This window comes from Macrotis lagotis, chromosome 4 (genome assembly GCF_037893015.1).
Source record: "Macrotis lagotis isolate mMagLag1 chromosome 4, bilby.v1.9.chrom.fasta, whole genome shotgun sequence".
In the NCBI taxonomy this organism is placed as follows: Eukaryota; Metazoa; Chordata; class Mammalia; order Peramelemorphia; family Peramelidae; genus Macrotis; species Macrotis lagotis.
The window spans coordinates 133,867,374-133,885,413 of NC_133661.1; the positions used below are offsets into that span (position 1 = coordinate 133,867,374).

The 18,040-nt window shown below is 33.3% G+C and overlaps 1 protein-coding gene across 5 annotated transcripts in view; it reads left to right on the forward strand.

Annotated features, from left to right (window-relative positions):
- The window catches only part of MCTP2 (multiple C2 and transmembrane domain containing 2), a 266,381-nt gene that overhangs the window by 118,026 nt on the left and 130,315 nt on the right, over positions 1-18,040 (forward strand). For all 5 annotated transcript variants that reach the window (XM_074234164.1, XM_074234162.1, XM_074234166.1 and 2 more), the window contains 2 exons: positions 7,328-7,492; positions 9,972-10,102. In XM_074234164.1, the coding sequence (XP_074090265.1) occupies positions 7,328-7,492; positions 9,972-10,102 (296 nt within the window). The remainder of the gene's footprint in view (positions 1-7,327; positions 7,493-9,971; positions 10,103-18,040) is intronic.

Genomic DNA, 18,040 nt, shown 5'->3' on the forward strand with positions numbered 1-18,040 from the left:
ATATAATATATCCTCTACAGACTAGAGCATGTTGATCTTCTTTTCTTTTGAAAAGGAAATAACTCAGTGATGACACTACCTTACTGTTTAAGTAAATTCAATTAATTCCACATAAACTTTTTTAGCTAAAGTGTGCATATTTGTGTGACCAAATTATTTTACATTTAAAATTTTAACCACAGAGCTATACATAAATCCTTTCAAAATCACTTAAGGGAAAAAATAAAAACTAAATTTCCCACATAGGACATGGGAACCAGGAGAATTAATGCCTACAAAATCTGCTTCCTCTAACTTAAAGAAGCTGTTTAGTGTTATCTCTTTTGGAGGTCTGTTCTGTGGAAGCATGGATATCCTCATGTCATTCCATAAAAGCTGTTGACAGGGTATAGTAGTTTCACATGATGAAAGTCAGGCCAAGGATATTTTGGGGAAGCATTTTATAAACTAAATGTTCTTCCTTAACTCTTTCAGACTAGTGATCATCATAGGAATCATCTTTAGGTTAGTGTTTATATTCTTCCTTAGATAGATATTGCTGGAAAGTTTTTTTTTAACCTTCTTTGTTCCATTGACTACCTAGTTGCTATTAGAATCTTGGGGGAAAAAATTGTACATGAGAGTTGAATTAGAATATTAGTAAAATCATTTCCTTTCCATCAACACATCCCCTTTCCCAAAAAAGTGGTCTTAGAGAACTCTAAGGAGAATTCTGGTGTTGGAGTTGGTAATTAATTAAAAATCATTCATGCATTTATTAAATAACTATATGCTATGTGCTAGACATAGGGAATATAACAAAGAATCAAACAGTTGCTACTTATATGAACTTACATTTATACTAGAGAAGCAGCATGCACATATGTAAAAAATAAAATGTGTAAATGGCAAATGATATCCTTTCAACCAGCAGTTGAGGGTATCAGTAAAGTCTTCATGTAGAAGATGGTGCTGGGGGCTAAGTCTTAAAAGGAAGAAAGGGTACTCTATGAGGTAGAATTAAAGAAAGAGTTCATTCTAGGCAAGTTAGATGACCAGTCCAAAGGTATAGAGTTGAGAGATAGAGTGTCACATGTGTGGAACAGAGTAACAGAGTAAAGGCTAATTTAGTTGGAATGAAGAATTGAGGGGTGAGGGCAGAGAGAGATAGGAGTCAGTAATGTCTAATGAGGCTAAAAAGATAGGTTCAGGCTAAGCTGTTTTGGGCCTGAAAAGTTAAACAGAAGAACTTCTCTATCCCTAGTTTGCTTAAGGAATTGTCACCTAGCCAAAGATATTAATGGTACCTGATTTGATCTTTGGTTTTTAAAGGTACCTGATTTGATCTTTGGTTTTTAAATAGTATAGTTTTTAATATTCAGTTCTATTTATCCAGAATTTATTGTAGAATATGGCACAAACTGTTGATCTGAACCTAATTTCTGCCAGACTGTGTTCAAGTATTTTCAAGAAATTCTTGGCAAATTCCCCAGGCAATTTATTTTTGTGGATTATTGAATTCAGATATTTTTGATTTTTCCTTTTCTAGTAACTGTTTTGTGGGTCCATTTTTAATATAATTTAACAAATAGTAGTAGTCATTGTTGTTTGTCCTTAGTTTGAGAGAAGAGGATCCTGACATCAAGGATCTGGTGCAAGTGACCTGGATTTTTTTTTTTGCAAGTCAATAGGGTTAAGTGACTTGTCCAAGGTCACAGCTAGATGGCTATTAAGTTTCTGAGGTCATATTTGAACTCAGTTCCTTCTGTCTACAGGGCCAATGCTCCATCCACTGTGTCACCTAGCTAGCTGCCCCTTGATTTGCATTTAAACAATGGAGGAGTGTACAAAGTTATCACAGGATCATTTTCTCCTCCAGAACCATCTGGGTCCAGTGACCTGATATGGAACAGGACCACTGGATATTTCCCTGGATGAATTGGGCTTTTTAAGCTAGGGTCTTTAACAGCTCTCAGTTTGAATAAAGATTAAGTCTAGCTAAGCCTGGGGTGGTTAGATGGCACAGTGGATAGAGCACCCGCCCTGGAGTCAGGAGTACCTGAATTCAAATGTGACCTCAGACACTTAATAATTACCTAGCTGTGTGGCCTTGGGCAAGCCACTTAACCCCATTTGCCTTGCAAAAACCTAAAAAAAAGTCTAGGTAAGGCTAAGACATTTAGGTTGTACAGTGGATAGAACACCAGCCGAGTTCAAATTTGACCTCAAACGCTTGACATTGTGACTTTGATCAAGTCACTTAACCTTAGTTGCCTCAAATTCAGGGCCATCTCTAAGCAACTTGATCCATATTTGGGCACTGGACCCAGATGGTTCAGAGGAAAAAAGTGAGACTGTGTGACTTATCACAGCACCCTCTCTCTCAAATCCAAATCACAAGCTTGTCAGGGGCTTCTTCAAGTTGAAGGACAGCTAGATTGTGCAGTAGATAGCACACTGACTCCAGAGTCAGGAGTTCAAATCTGAACTCAGATACTTGATAATTACTAACTGTGTGACCTTGGACAAGTCACTTAACCACATTGCCTTGGAAAAACAAAAAGAATGAAAAAAATAAAAGAATAAAGAACAAATCAGGAAGAAAGAAATAAAGGAAAGAACAGCCTCTTTATTAAAAACAACAACAACAAAAAAAACTTCTCAGGGTTTCTGGCCAAAGCAGAAATAATTGCTATTTACATTCACTCTTAGACAATCTGGATCCAAATAATGAACAAGTAGGACTGGGCCAGGGACCTAATGTTGGCCAATCAATGAGAGCCAAAGTGATTTGAGGTTTGTAAACCCCAATATAGCTTGCCACTGGACCCAGATGGCTTCAGAGGAAAAAGTAAAGCTGGTGACTTTGCACAACCCTCCCTCATTTTACTCCAATTCACTTGCATGTCATGGTATCACATCCCTAATGTCATAGTCCTCGTGGAGAATTAAGACAAACAACAATCTACATGAGTAATAGGAGTTGCACCTTTCCCATCCCACTCCTCTTCCTTCCCCTCTTCAATCCTCTATTTCCTTCTTTCAGTCTACATAGGGTGCTCTGCCCAATGTAAATTTTAACAAATAACAATTTTGTTGAAGGCTGCTTTATAATATGATTTAGATCTGTAAGTACTATTCTTCCTTCATTGTTATTTTGTCATTGTTTCCATCCATATACTAAACATTTTATTCTGCTTGATGAATTTCGTTATGTTACTGAGCTCTATAAAATATCCCCAATTTAACTGGTATAGCATTAACTGTGTAAATCAATTTAGATAGTATTATCACTTTTGTTACCATACTGGAATGCTTCCTAGTTCAATTTGATATAGCCAAGCTTTTAGAGGCTGTATGAGGTTATGGAAAAATATTAAACAAAGAAACCTAGATTCTAGGAAATCGGTCCTTGTGCACACCAAATTATATTTCAAGGGCTTATGATTTCTTTGCCATAGGTACTACTTCTACTAGCACACCTTACAAACTGTCTGATCCATGAGGTTCCTGTTGTTTAAAAACTTCATTATCTAAGAATCCAACTTTGCAGTAAACCTTTATGAACTAAACTATAGACATCAGATATATTTTGTGTAATATAATTTATTCATGTATCTGAAGCTTATCCAAATTGCTACCACTTAACACATGGCATAGATGTTGAGAACCCACTTCTATACCATGAGACATGAGAAGATTTCAGTGATGATGATGATGATAATGATCATTATAAATTTATTCTAATGTGGCATTTTGCTACTCACTTTTACTTTCATTACATATTATAATTTTAATACCCTCTTTGAGGTAAGGAGAGAATAAATTATTTCTACTTTATAATTGAGGAATCTAAGACTTAAAGAGATTGTAACTTGCCTAAAATAAAGCAGGGATTTTATTAAGTATGGCATAAGTTTCCATTATATTTCACTGCCCTGCTAATATTCTTTTCTTCTTCAACTCTTTGATAATATCAATGACTGACATTCATGCTGTAACTTTAACTTCATTCCATTTTAAATTAAACATCAACAATATCAGTCCCTTCACTAATATACTTTTTGGTTCTAAAGTTTTAAAAAATAATTATTTCAACATAATCATCTTTATTAGATTCTCTTATCCTTTGTTACAGAATAAGAAAAAATTTTAAAATGTAAAGAATTTTAGAGATTAAGTACTTATTGACAAATGTGGAAATATAGCTTAGATTTCTTGAGTTCTAATCCAGATATATTTTTCAATTGCATTACAAGTAAATTAGAAGATGCTTCATGACATTTTTGCTGGAAAAGATAAAACACTGTATCAAATCACTCTAAAAATAAAGTTGCAGCAATAACTAACTCAGTGTATGTTCATTTTATTTTGTATATATTTTAAGTGGTAGATTATTTTTGGTATGAGAATAGTTCTTATGATTCTGTCTAATTTCTTCATTTATTTAAAGTTCCATGGTTCAAGTTGAAGATAGTAAAATAAGTACATTGTAATATGAAGGGGTTTGGAGAGACAAATAAGGTAGATTAATATATGATTTTGATAAGGTGAAGGGGAGGAGAAAAATGAATCTATTTGAAGTGAAGTACTTTGTGAGGTGAGCTAGGAAGTTAGGGTCAGAACTGAAGGTTTGACACAGTTCAGGTGGAACAGACTTCCCTTTTGATAAGTCACTTCCCTTTCTTCACATTCCAGCTCTTAGGACAGCTAATTTTGTTCATAAGCAGCTCAGGCAGAGACTCAAGAATCTTAGTTGTACAGCCAAGTGAATTAGAGGAGATGAGATGATTTATTACTAGAAGAAAGGGAGTGCTAGAGGTTAGCACTGTAGCACTCTGAGAGCATAGATCCCAAAGCAGCACACACAATGGTTCAGACCTCACCGACCTCAAAGAAAGACTTATTGCCCTTCGAAGAAAGCTAACCCTCAGCTGTGCAAAACAAATGTGGAAGTTATTAAGAATCCTTTATGTATATGCACATAAACACCCCAACAGAATAAAGGGCTTAGAAAATGAAATTTTATTTTGAAGAGAACTATTTGATAGTTTTTAATAGATATTTTAGAGGAAAAAATAGTTGAATGGGAAAAAATGCAAGTCTCTTTCACTTTGTGAACCATGCAATAAATATGTCCTCTCCCACCGTGTCTTTGGGAAAAAAAGGAAAAAAAAAAGATAAAATTGGACTGGATGCAGCAAGTACATCACATCAAACATGACTGTGTTAAATACTAAAATGTTCAAAGTACGACTGAGATAGATAAAGGCTTTGATGGGAAGTGGATATTTCCCAGGGACATTACAAGCAATAATCCAGATGTTATGGTGTAATGCAACGAGTGTCCATGGATAGATCGGGAGCTCAAGCCAAGGAGCGCCTGCTGTAGGCCTTAGCCCTCCACTCCCATGCTGTTCTGCCATATGGAAGCAATCTCTAGGCCCCTTTAATAACCAGCTTTGGATTCCATTTTCACAGGGCTCATAGAGCTAAGTGGAGCTGTTTTATGGACAAGTTAGATAGAAGCCTTTCCAAGATAAACATCCAATTTGAAATTAGGACATACCAAGCCGCAAAATTATTTTAGGGCATATTTCATGGAAGTACTGCCATTTTTCTTAGGCAATTGCCAGACTGTAGGATGCCCTTTGATCCCTTGTGGACATTACTCCCTTTTTTATAAAAAGGATTTTGAAATAGTTGCTGTGTTTAGGGAGGAATATATCTGCCGGGACTTTGAAGTATGTCCATGGGAACAGTCATGCTTTAGCTTTTTGGCCTGCGAGTCAAACTTTAAAAAAAATGCAGCTGGATTTATGAATCAAAATCTCATTTTCTTTTTAAAGGTAGGAGGTTTCAGTCTGTGTCTCTAATAAGCCAAATAATGATTTAAAGGGAAGTATATTAACATGCATATAGAATACATTGACTTGCATTTGCCTTAATAAGTAAGTAGTAGGAAGTGTAAAGACATTTCTGTTTATGTGTCTTATAAACCTTTATTACTGAATGTGTCACAATCTAATTCTAAATTTCAGCCTTTAAAGGAATTACTCATTTTCTTGTAGCTGATGTATTTGTCTTTCCTCTTCAACAGCCTTCAAACTATAGTCTTTGAGTATATTGAGAGAAAGAAAGATTCATGCAATTTTTCTATAGTTTTTCCTTTTTAAAGTTGTCATAAAAGAATAGACAAAACATCCTGTGTTTGTATTGGTGCTTCATCTAATTAAGGATAGGAAAGTGACTTGTATTGGATGAGGTAAGCCACTAGATAATTAATATGGTGCTGACATACCATTTGTTCTGGTAAATTGTGACTAACTGGTGTCTGAGTGAGTCTTTGTCTAAATGATTCCAGAAGATATATTGCCCAGATGACAAGAATGAACAAGCTAAGTTAAGAATTCATCCATTAACTTGGATCCTTGATGTCATTTAAATTTTTCTTGCCCCCCTCCCCTGAGAGAGAGAGAGAGAAGAAGAAGAAGAAAAGATCTACATCCTCTCATGAACCTGGGGTTTTACTTTTTGAATTATGAAATAAATATCACTTAGATATCTCCATGTGACCTAATATTACAGGCAGTTTGACAGACATTTGTGTGTATCCTGAGCATCTACTGCTACTTCTTTCATGTTGCAGTATAAATCTGTACTTACAAAGGTCACTATGAGGTAGAATGTAGTTCATACTATTGGAGAGGCTGAGGCTGGTAGACCATTTGAATTTGAGCATTGCAAGGGATTCCATCTATATGAGATATAAGGAACTACTAAGTAAGATAACTCTCTCCCTTATTGCATAAAAGTGAGAGGTCCCATTCTTTGTAACTCATACTCTTAGAAAGATGCCTAAAGCATTAGAAATTAAATGACTTGTCATAGTTGATATTATTAGTCAGAGCTGTGCTGGTTGGTGACTCCTATTGCTTTGAAGAACTGATTGTTAAATAGTGTAATCTTTTACAGATCAGAAATCAGCAAACTCTACAAATCAGGCTTTATTTATTTATTTTGTTTATTATACACACACACATAGAGACTTAAGAACATGAGGGATAAGATATTAATGATGCAAATTAAACTTAAATGTGTATCCTGCATACTTTTTTTTTGATCCACCAGCTGACCTGAACCCAAGTCTTCCTGGCCCTGAGGTCAGCTCTCTTTCCTCTATGACATATTAGAATTCTCACCATTAGAATTCATTTACAAAATGCTGTCTTTAAATTCTTTGCTTGCTTTAAATGAGACATTTTCAGAGTTCATTTATGAAATCAGATCTATAGTATTATAAAAAGATTTTAGTAATTAATTCATATATTTTCCTTTTTTTATTTAGTCCTCTTTAATACGCAACCTGCGACTTTCAGAATCCTTGAAGAAGAACCAACTCTGGAATGGGATTATTAGTATAACTTTATTAGAAGGGAAGAATATATCTGGAGGAAGCATAACAGAATTATTTGTCCAATTAAAACTAGGAGATCAGAAATATAAAAGCAAGGTAAGTTTCAGCAATTTTATTAGGAAATAAGTATCTTTAAGGATGTTAAGATGACCCCTTTTTCTTCTCTTGCCCAATCCTGACCTTCTCCCTACGTTCTGTTTAGTAGAATTTTCGTATTGTGTAAAAATAACTAAAGTGACTACAAACATTTCAAAATATATTTTCCATATAATTCAATAACTGTGAAGACCTAATCATTTTAAAGATTATTTTGAAATAAAACTAGTGATATTGTATGTGTATAGACAGATATCTATATATAGATATATATGTCTAAAATAGATTTATTCAAATGTAGTTTTTCCTTTGTGACTGCATTTATTTTTTTATGATAAACCTAGTCATTATAATTTCTAGGAAGTTTGCAAAGTGTTTTTATGACTATAGAGGGAAAAATAACTAAAACAGTACATTGCATTTTAGTTGAAATGATTACATATCATGCCATATATTTTTAATAATCTGTGTTCTTTGATTTCTTTGCCTTGTCTGTATGATCATCAAAGATTTTAGTAATCTGTTTTCCTCAGCAGTACTATTGTTCCTTGCTGTTTTATTCTTGACTGACTTAAACACTGAAACCATTTTTATTTATGTTGATAAGAAATGTATTTTAGATTCCTTGCCAGATTTCTCAACTTATTTTTGCCATCAAATATTCATTTATTTTTATCATAATAATATAAATTTATACACAAAGACACACACATATAAACACACACACACACACACACACACACACACATATATATATATATATAGAGAGAGAGAGAGAGAGAGAATTCACTGATAATATTTCAGAATAATTAAACTGTTATATCACAGAAGTATTATAGAATGTAAACAAGTAAATTCCAGATATTTTCAGGGAAGTATATTTGAACCTGTAGTAATTATCATTTCCCCTACTGTGTCATTTTTAGCTTAACACATCTATAACTATGAAATGTAGTGTAGATTTGAAGTCACAGAGTTTGGAAAAATCATTCCTTCCTTTTCCAGAAATAGCCTAATAATTAAGATGCTTTGTGAAATATTTAAATAACACGATTATTCTCATAATTTCCTCCTTTATCCTCTTTCATTTACAAGTGTAGATTCTGAGAATTCTAGCTAGTGCAACCAAATTTAGTCTATCTTCTGGATTAAGATTCATTGAGTCAGTCCCCAGTGGGTCATGCAAAGGATTTATAGGAAAATGATTCATCACTAACCTCATTTAGCCCTTTTGACTAGGTGAAGTGTAGTATTAGTTAAATATCTTGTGCTTTCTCCCTCTGGGGAATTCTGCACTTAATTTGTGGTCTAATAGGTTTTTTCTGTTTCTGAAATTCTGTGATTTGATATATCAACCCTAATGTGAAAAAATAGCTTAAATTATTTTAAGTGATGTTGGTTGCAGCTGAGGCTCAATATTGCTGAGCGTTTTTGTTCTTCAAGGGAGAATACACAATACAGTTTGGGCATAAAATAATAAGTTCTACTGCAGGTCTGCCCTGCTCTTTATAATCTGATGTTAGTGTTTCCCTTTGTCATTTTTATAAGCTCAATTCATAGTCTAAATGAATAAAATAATTAAAATTATTCTAATGAATTAAAATGTATATAAGTAGTTTAATTAAAATATGGGATTGAACATAAATACTAAGTGTTTTAAAAGTTAGTTTTTAAACTACCCTCATTAACTTGTCAGATTGTCTTTATATTTAAAATGGTAGAGCTCCTAATCAGACCTTAGTTTAGCCTTTCACTGTCCAGGAACTGGCAACGAACCTGTTATAACATGCTCTGTGGCAGCAGCTTGTAAGAATTTTCTTCCCATTCTTATCCTTGGCTAGCCTGTAAACTGTTCAGTAACTTAAATTGAAAAATCACTGACCATGTATATATATTCTAGGTTTCTGGTGACAGACAATATTTTCACATGTTTTAATGTGTCTAGCAGATGCTAGATAGCTGCAAGGTCTTTTCAGAAGACTATTTTATTTGCATTTTTAAAAAATCACTATACTCTATTCAGAACTCTTACTGATGAACCAGGGCAATGAATGGTAATATTTTGGAGATTGATTGTCAGAAGAAAAATATCATTCCCCATTTGTGAAATTTATCTATTCTGTGTTCTAACAGTTCTAAGACTCTTATTCCATAGTCTGTATAAAGGTGTATTGACTTAAAGTATCTCTTGTTAACAATTATTATAATATATCTATAGGGAATAATATTTTTTCCTTTCAAAGATAATTTGTTCCATTCATAGCCTTAGAAAGCATCTAAATCGAGGTTTTTTTAAGAGAAACCCTTTAATATTCCTTAATGTGTTATTTTTAATTTTATCAAAATACATTTTTGCATATAATAAACATTGCCATTTACTCTCATAGTCCTTATATTTGAATTGATTAACTTTATGTATGAATACTATAGACATGAATAAAGTTTAAGAAAATAAATACTATAACTGCATGTTTTCTAGACACTGTGTAAGAGTGAAAATCCTCAGTGGAGGGAACAGTTTGATTTTCACTACTTCTCTGACAGGATGGGCATATTGGACATTGAGGTGTGGGGAAAGGATTACAAAAAGCATGAGGACCGTTTGGGGACGTAAGTCTTAAATATATAAATAATGTCAAAATCACATGAAAAATGTGTTTGCAAGTAGTTTATAGTTGGAAGATGGTTTTACAAATTTGTTGGGTATAGGATGTGCTTTCTTTGACAACCCAGGTGGTGATAACAAAGTAAACTGCTGACTCTGGGTTCCCTGCCAGCAAATGCTCAGGCACTCTCTTTGTATTTTATTTTAATGGTCATTTTGTTATATTCAAGAGAATTATGCATATTTATTGGGGGGAGTTAGGGGTAAAGGTGAAGGGGGATATAAGACAATATATTTAGTTTTGATACTTTTGAATCATCAGGAGGTTTTTCTAAAATAAATACAATTTTCAATAGAAGAGCATTGCTCTCTCTCAGGCAATAAAACTTTTCAGAGGGAATATAAAAGGAAATGATGGAGACCTAGTTCACTTTTAGACTTTTTTTTTCACTGCTTCCTCTATACTATTCACTTTAGCAGTTGGAACTCTATGAAAACAATTTGCTTACAAAAACTTGACCTTTGTCCTCTATAGGATCTGGCTTTTTGTACTCTGGCATAGATAGGGTCTTAGTTTAAAAAAAAAAGTCTTTAAATCCATATGTTATGCTTTCCTAAAACTTTTTCGTGACTCTCATAACCTTGGCAGGCTTGATCTTGAGGCTCCTGGAAATCTATATACCCGATGATCTTAATATAGTTTCATTGTTATTGTTTTGCTGCTGGGCCTAGCTGGGGATCACTCATGAATGATGGTAGGGAAATAGCCCACATCATTGGCTAACTTTAATATAAGCTTTACTGGTACTATCCACATCGTGAATAGCATCCTTTTTTTCACTTAGAGAGACAATATAAACTTTATCTCAATTTTCTTAACAGTTCCCTCCTTTTCCCTCTCCCACCATTGAGTTTTTACGTGTCTAACTGAATAGTATTACCCACAGGCATCTGAGAAATTCAGGTATTGGCAACACCAATGGTCTTTGTAACAGTCCTCTTTCTCTTGTGCTAAAAGGATATGGTCAGATATCTTTTCAGTGTCTAAAATTTCATTAGATCATTACTGGTGAAAAATGAGTAGGTTTTTAATATATATAAACTGAAATGTTCTTATTTTTCAGAAATCTTTGTGACGTTCCATTTCCTTTATGCAATAGGAAATGGTTTTCTACCCAAATTCATCTCTCCATGTAGAAATATGTATTTTAAGATTGCCTTTTTGCTTCAAGTTTTGTCATTTGGGCATGCATTTATTATTCTAGATATTTCCTGTTTGTAACTTAGAAATATACCTGCATTAGTGATCAGTCTGACCTTCCTCTCCATGGGCTGTAAAGGATATTTTTTGCATCCTTTTCCTTTTTCCTCTCCTGGGTTATAAGAGATAACAAAGTACTCTCTTGGGAGCACTGATCACCACTGAACTTCCAGGTGGAGCCAAATCCCACTCTTAACTGAGTTCTGTTTTTTTAACTAGGGAGAGATCAGTTTCTTAGGACTGTGCAAATCATTCTGATTTTCTAGATCTTTTGCTCTTTGGACTTACTGCTTTTTTGTATTTTAAAAACCTTAGCTGAGAGAGATGGAGACAAAGGAGGGTGAGAAAGACGAGGGTGGAGAAGGGAAAGCAAAGTTTATAGGGAAAACAATCTGATGAATGAATGTTCCTTAACAGTAGTAATTTGGTTTTTCTGTTTTGTTTTTTAGATTTTTTTCAAGGCAATGGGGTTAAGTGGCTTGCCCAAGGCCACACAGCTAGGTAATTATTAAGTGTCTGAGGTCGGATTTGAACCCAGGTACTCCTGACTCCAAGGCCTGTGCTCTATTCACTGCACCACCTAGCCACCCCTAAAAAGATTCATTTTTTTTTTGTTTTTAGGATTTTTGCAAGGCAAATGGGGTTAAGTGTCTTGCCCAAGGCCACACAGCTAGGTAATTATCAAGTGTCTGAGACCAGATGTGAACCCATGTACTCCTGACTCCAACACAGTAGTAATTTGTTAGAACAAGATGGTTCAGATGACTCCTAATAAATGGAAAAGATCAATTTGAAATGTCTTTTTGGGGAAGAAGGTACTTATTTAAATTAAGATGTATTCTTTATGGGGAAATTTTCTGTACCAAAACTTCAGTAGTAAATATAGTTGTACATCTTCTCTCAGACTTGATAAAATTTTCCCCTCTAATGGAGAGCTGTAGATATCTACTCTTATTTAAAACAAACAACAACATTTTTTATTCATGGATTTACTTTCATTTGTCAGTAATCTCATTCTTCTTACTGCATTTTAAGTTGCTCACCAACAGCTATATAATTCTATATTTTTTCTCAGCCTTTTTTTCTTATTATAAATAATCATAATACTTTTATATTTCCAGTTATTGTGCTTATAATGTACTTTTATTCAGCTTTATGTCTCTCCTCTAGCTTTGGTAGTCTCTGAATTTTAAAACATCTTGCTTATATCAAATAGGAAATATTTATGTAAAATTTTATAAACCCTATCCTTATACTTCACCATTTCTAGCTACTAGATTTTTATGAATTCAGATATTTAAATGAGCAGTTATTGTTTTTGTTGTTGTTAACTCCAAATCAAGTCCTCTTTCTACCTGACCATGTTACTTCTCTTAATTAGCACCTTCCCTTTCACTTCTTGTGGGAAATTGTAAAAGATCATATGTAGAGACTTTACTACAAAAAAGGTTGAATACTCCTAAATCTGAAGCACTATGGAAAGATTTTTCAGTTTGTAACATTGAATACCAGTGAACTTTGACTTCTATTTCGAATCCTTGAAGGGATAGTAAAAATTATAAAATGAAAAGTCAATCATTAGGTCAGAGTTGAGGCAACTTCCTTCCTTTTGTGAGGCATGAGTTTGTAGTGGCTGTGAAGGAAGCTTTACATGTACACATTTGAATTTTCAAATCAAATGATAATAGTCTGGTTATAGAATGGCACTTTTTTCCCATGTTCTAAAAGGACTCTCTGACTCAACTAGTATTACATTTTATATGGTTATTTTTCACAATTAATAGTTTCATAGAGATAACAGACATGGAATCATTATTGAATGTCTAGATTAATTTGGTCTGAAAAATTCTTGAATGATAATGCACAGACCCCTTTCAGAAGCTCTTTCTTAGAGGCTGCTCAGTTCCAGACTTTGTCACATAAACTTGATCCGACATTCTGGCAGTTTACTTCACTGGAGGGGTTTGTTAGTGGTTCAAAGCTGGTAGGGAATCTGGGTAGGAGAGTTCCTTTGGACAGACAAATTGGGCCCAGTGTCACTGATTTGATTTTACAGCCAGACTTGACACATTCATAGTTTTCCTCCTGTTTTTTTTCCCCTTAGCCCCAGAGATTTACAGCTTTTAAAACTATTGCACTGTTTTTTGTCTCCCACATTTAAGTTAAAAGCTGACCAGTCTGCAATATAAAACATAGAATTATGGTAATGAAAAAGAGGTTAAAAGCTATCATGACAAGTAAAACTTGAGCAGGTTTGGCTGACTGATATGGTAAAATTATGCATTGAATTAGGGCATTAAAATTCAGTAGAATTAATGGAGAGGCGAGAATGGGAGGGCAGTAGCAATGCTGTATCAGCATGTAGACTGCAAATGGGCTGAAGTGGGCATCTTAAATGCTTACTAGATACAGAAAATATTTATATTTAGGACTCTGCTGTCTTTATCAGAATTGTAGAATTGAATGAAACAGTTAAAGATCATTTATTTCAATATCTTTAACTGACAGCCTAGAGAAGTAAAATGACTTACCCAAAGCCATATAGAAAATGTCAAAAAGTTGGATTTAGATTTTAAGTTTATTGCTTCTACTCCTTGGCGTTTTATTTCATATATTTTCATATAATTCATATAATTTTATTTCTTATAATTATTTCATTTAATTCATATCATTTCATATAATTCTATTTTTTAAAATATTTTAATGAAAAAATATAAAATTTATATGAAGATTACTCAGTTATTTTTGTTGTTGTTGTTGTTAGATGAATCCAATATACCCATGTAGGCTATAACATTGCAGTGGTTTATGGCAATTTCCTAATGAAATGGGATTTTCCAATGATATTTCAAGATTAAAAAGTATATTTTTAAATTAAGAAAGAAGGAAACAAGTGAATTAATAAATAATTCTACAAAATCTAACCCCATAATCCTTTATGTTACATTGATTCCAGGTTAAGAGTCACTGAATTAGATTAATTAAAAATATTTATTCAGCCTTTGCTATGTGCTAGAAATTTTATAAAAAAAAATACAAAGTTAAAAAGTTTATTCACATATATCAGGATTTGTACTAGTGCTAGAAAAATGGAGAGGCAAAAGGATTTTTTTTCCTTTGGTGTTTTTAAGTTAAAAATGATTTTCATTAAAGTTTCTCAGGTTCATTATATTTTTTAGGTTTTTAACCTGGTGTTCTTTATTAGAAGTCTTTCTGATTTAAATGATCAACTTCTCACATTTCATGTTCATATGTACTACAAATTTATAGATATTCATGCTCTATATTAATAGTAAGACATGAAAACTGCTCTAAACTTAACTAGATTTCTAGGGAAAGGAAACTGGATGGTATAGCAGAAAGCAATATATCACAGTGAATGAATATAAAAATAATTTAATAAGTTCTAAAATACAGATATCAGATTTACATTAGAAAAGTCAACCTAAGATAAATTAAAATAATGTCAAATCAAGATGTTATTTTGAAATGGTAGAAAAGATTTTTGAATTTTGCATCAAGCTTCTGATAAATATTACAGTATCCATTTTGTCCCTCCCCACCCCCCCAAAACAAGAATAGGCTATAAAGTATTAAAAAATAAATCATCAGTTATTATAGTCTTTGACTTTTGTTAGTTCTTCTGAGTGTCTCTTTATTGTCCTGCCTCAGAGTCCACATTCCACATTAACATTTTGCTGTGAGATTGGAATGCTCTAGGTTGAATTCAACCTGGTTGCCCTTCCCCTAATTTGTCCAATAGTTCCATTTCTTTTGTGAGTTTCTTAGACAATTAAATAAATTCTAATAATTCATGGTCAGATTGACAAGGAAGATTGGTAACATGGGAAAGTTTGTCTACAGGATGTATTAATTTGACATCCCTTAGCAATCACTCAAGATGTTTGTCTTTCTAGGAAGACCAGGTTAAACAGAAGATAACCATTAGAAGGGAGAGGGGGAGGAAGTTGGTTCATGGAACAGCTCTTTAGTTAATAAATTAAAAATTATATTTAGGAGTAGCAAATTTGTACTTATTATAAATTTATATTATTAAATATATGTAATATCTTATTTATATATATTAAAATATACATTTTTTCCTTTTCATCACCTATTTCTTTCCTATAAGGGAAGAAAACTGAGGAATGGGAAGGTACAGAAAAGATAACTGTTAATTTTTTTAATATATTTTAAACAATTAATAAAAATACCTTGCTAGGTTCAGCTATCCTAGTTAAACCAACAGATGGAAAATCTTTGAAGTCAGGACTACTTTCATTTTTTTCATCACATCCCCAGCATAAAGCATGGTACAAACTATATGCTTAATATATGTTTATTGAATCACATAAAGATTTTCCATTTTCTGATGAAACAATGCTTAAACTTTTTCATGAGCTTTACTGTTGGAATGACATTTCATCTAATGGACTTAACTAATGATTGCTTTTCATAAATTATAGTGCATGTGCAAAAGAAATGCATACCAAATTGTGCCTATCTGATATAAAGACAAGTGACTTTGTCCATTTCATTTAGCTTAATGGAAAAATTCACTACTTGAATAAAAGAGAACATATCTGTCTCCCCATGTCATTATACCCAAAACTCGAACCCTGCATCTATGAACTTTTTTTTCACAATGATGTTTAAAGTTTGCTGATTTTTTTTATTTCATCACAAAGTAAAGACAACTCTTCAATTACATTATCTTAATAAGCAAGATAAAACAGAAAACTGATAAAAGTTCATTAGTGGAATAAAAAAAGTCAAGGAGTCTGCTTAATATGGAGTACCTGAAAAAGCAATATATAACTTATTTATTTATTTTCACATTTATTTCTTTGAAGCCATTAAGAGCATTTTGCAATTTCCTAACCAATTCAAGCTAGTCTCTTCCCATTCACTTTTGGATCCAAGTCTTACATATTTCCTGTCTTTTCAAGACCAACAGACTGAAGAACAAACTCTAGGTCACCTACCTATTTATATGCACATCAAGATCTGAGTATTGCACTGTGTTTCTTTAGTCTTGCTGGTATTGGACAAAAATTGAATTGAGGGTCAGGGCAAAATGTTTTGTGTTGTTGTGAATCTCTTCCAGTAAGCTATGCATTGATGCACTAGGAAACAACACAATAATAAGATTGACTTTTGTAAACCAATATATCCAACCTACTATATTTTCAATTGATTTATATTAGTCTTTACAGTGTCATCAAATCTGAGTTTTTAGACACCTCAGAGGTCTTCCTTTCTAATATATACCTAAACAAGAATTTCATCTCAAATATATCTAGCTTTTATTTTAAAAAGCTTCCAGTAACAGGAGGACCACTACATTCCAAGGCACTCTGTTCCACTTCTGGGGAACACACATTGTTATGAAGATTTTTTTTTCTTAACATAAAACCATTATTCTTGGTTCTGTTGTGAGGAGTCATACATAGAAGTCTAATCTGTCTTTCATATGGTCATCCTTCAAATATTTGAAGGCAGTGATTGAATTCCATCTAAATATTTTCTACTACATGATAAACATTTCTTATTTCTTCAGCTGATCCTTATATGGTATGATCTTGAATCTCTTCATCTTTCTGACACTCAAGGCAGCTAGATGGCTCAATGGAAGAGCTGAGCTTCCAACACTAGCTGTGTGACCCTGAGCAAATCACTTAACCTCTATTTGCCTTTATCTATTTAAGAAGGAAATGGTAAACCATGCAGTATATTTGCTGAGAAAACTCCATGGATAATATTTTGTGTGCTGTGGTCCACAGGGTCATGAAGAGTCAGACATAACTAAATAGCTTATCAACCCTAGGGAGCCATATACTTTTAATAGCCCTGATACTTAAAACATTTTGATACTGTCTGATATAGAATTACATTCTAAAAGTGTCAAGTATAATCAGTTTTCAAATATTATTGGTTCATTATCAAGAAATATCTTTCTGTTCCAATTTCTACATTCCACATATGTTAGTTCAAATCCTCAATGCTTCTCAACTAAATTATTGCAAATGCCTTCAGATTGGATATATGACATTCAGTCTCTCTCTTTTCCCATCAATTCTTCATACAACTTTTAAAGTCTCTGTATAAGAAGAATTAGTATTCCCTCCTGACTCTAGGATCAAATACGAACTCCTCAAGTTGATCATTTGAAAGTCTTTTACAACCTGGTTTAAGACTATCTTTTTAAACTTCTTGCAATTAATTGTCTTTCTCAGATTGTACATTCAATCCAAATACTATGATGATTATGTTGGTTCTTCATTCTCAAAAAAGATCATGACGTCAGAGAGTGGATGCCATGACATGTACATGAATTGGAATTGAATGAGAGAATGCTTTGTTAAGTCACCAGTCTCATTTTCTCCTCCCCAGACATCTGGTCCAGTGGCCAGATATGAAACAAGACAACTGGAGTTGGTCCTGAATGTGAGGCAATCGGGATAACATGACTTGCCCAAGGTCACACAGCTAGTTAGCATCAACTGCCTGAGGCTGGATTTGAACTTCCATCTTCCTAACTCCAAGACCAGTACTCTATCCATGGTGCCACCTGTTTGATGTTTACAATGCAAAACAGTCTCAATTCCCTTCTCTGTGCCTTTGCCTAGGCTAGTCCTCATATATTCACTATTTATTTCCTAGAACCATAACTTCCTTGAAA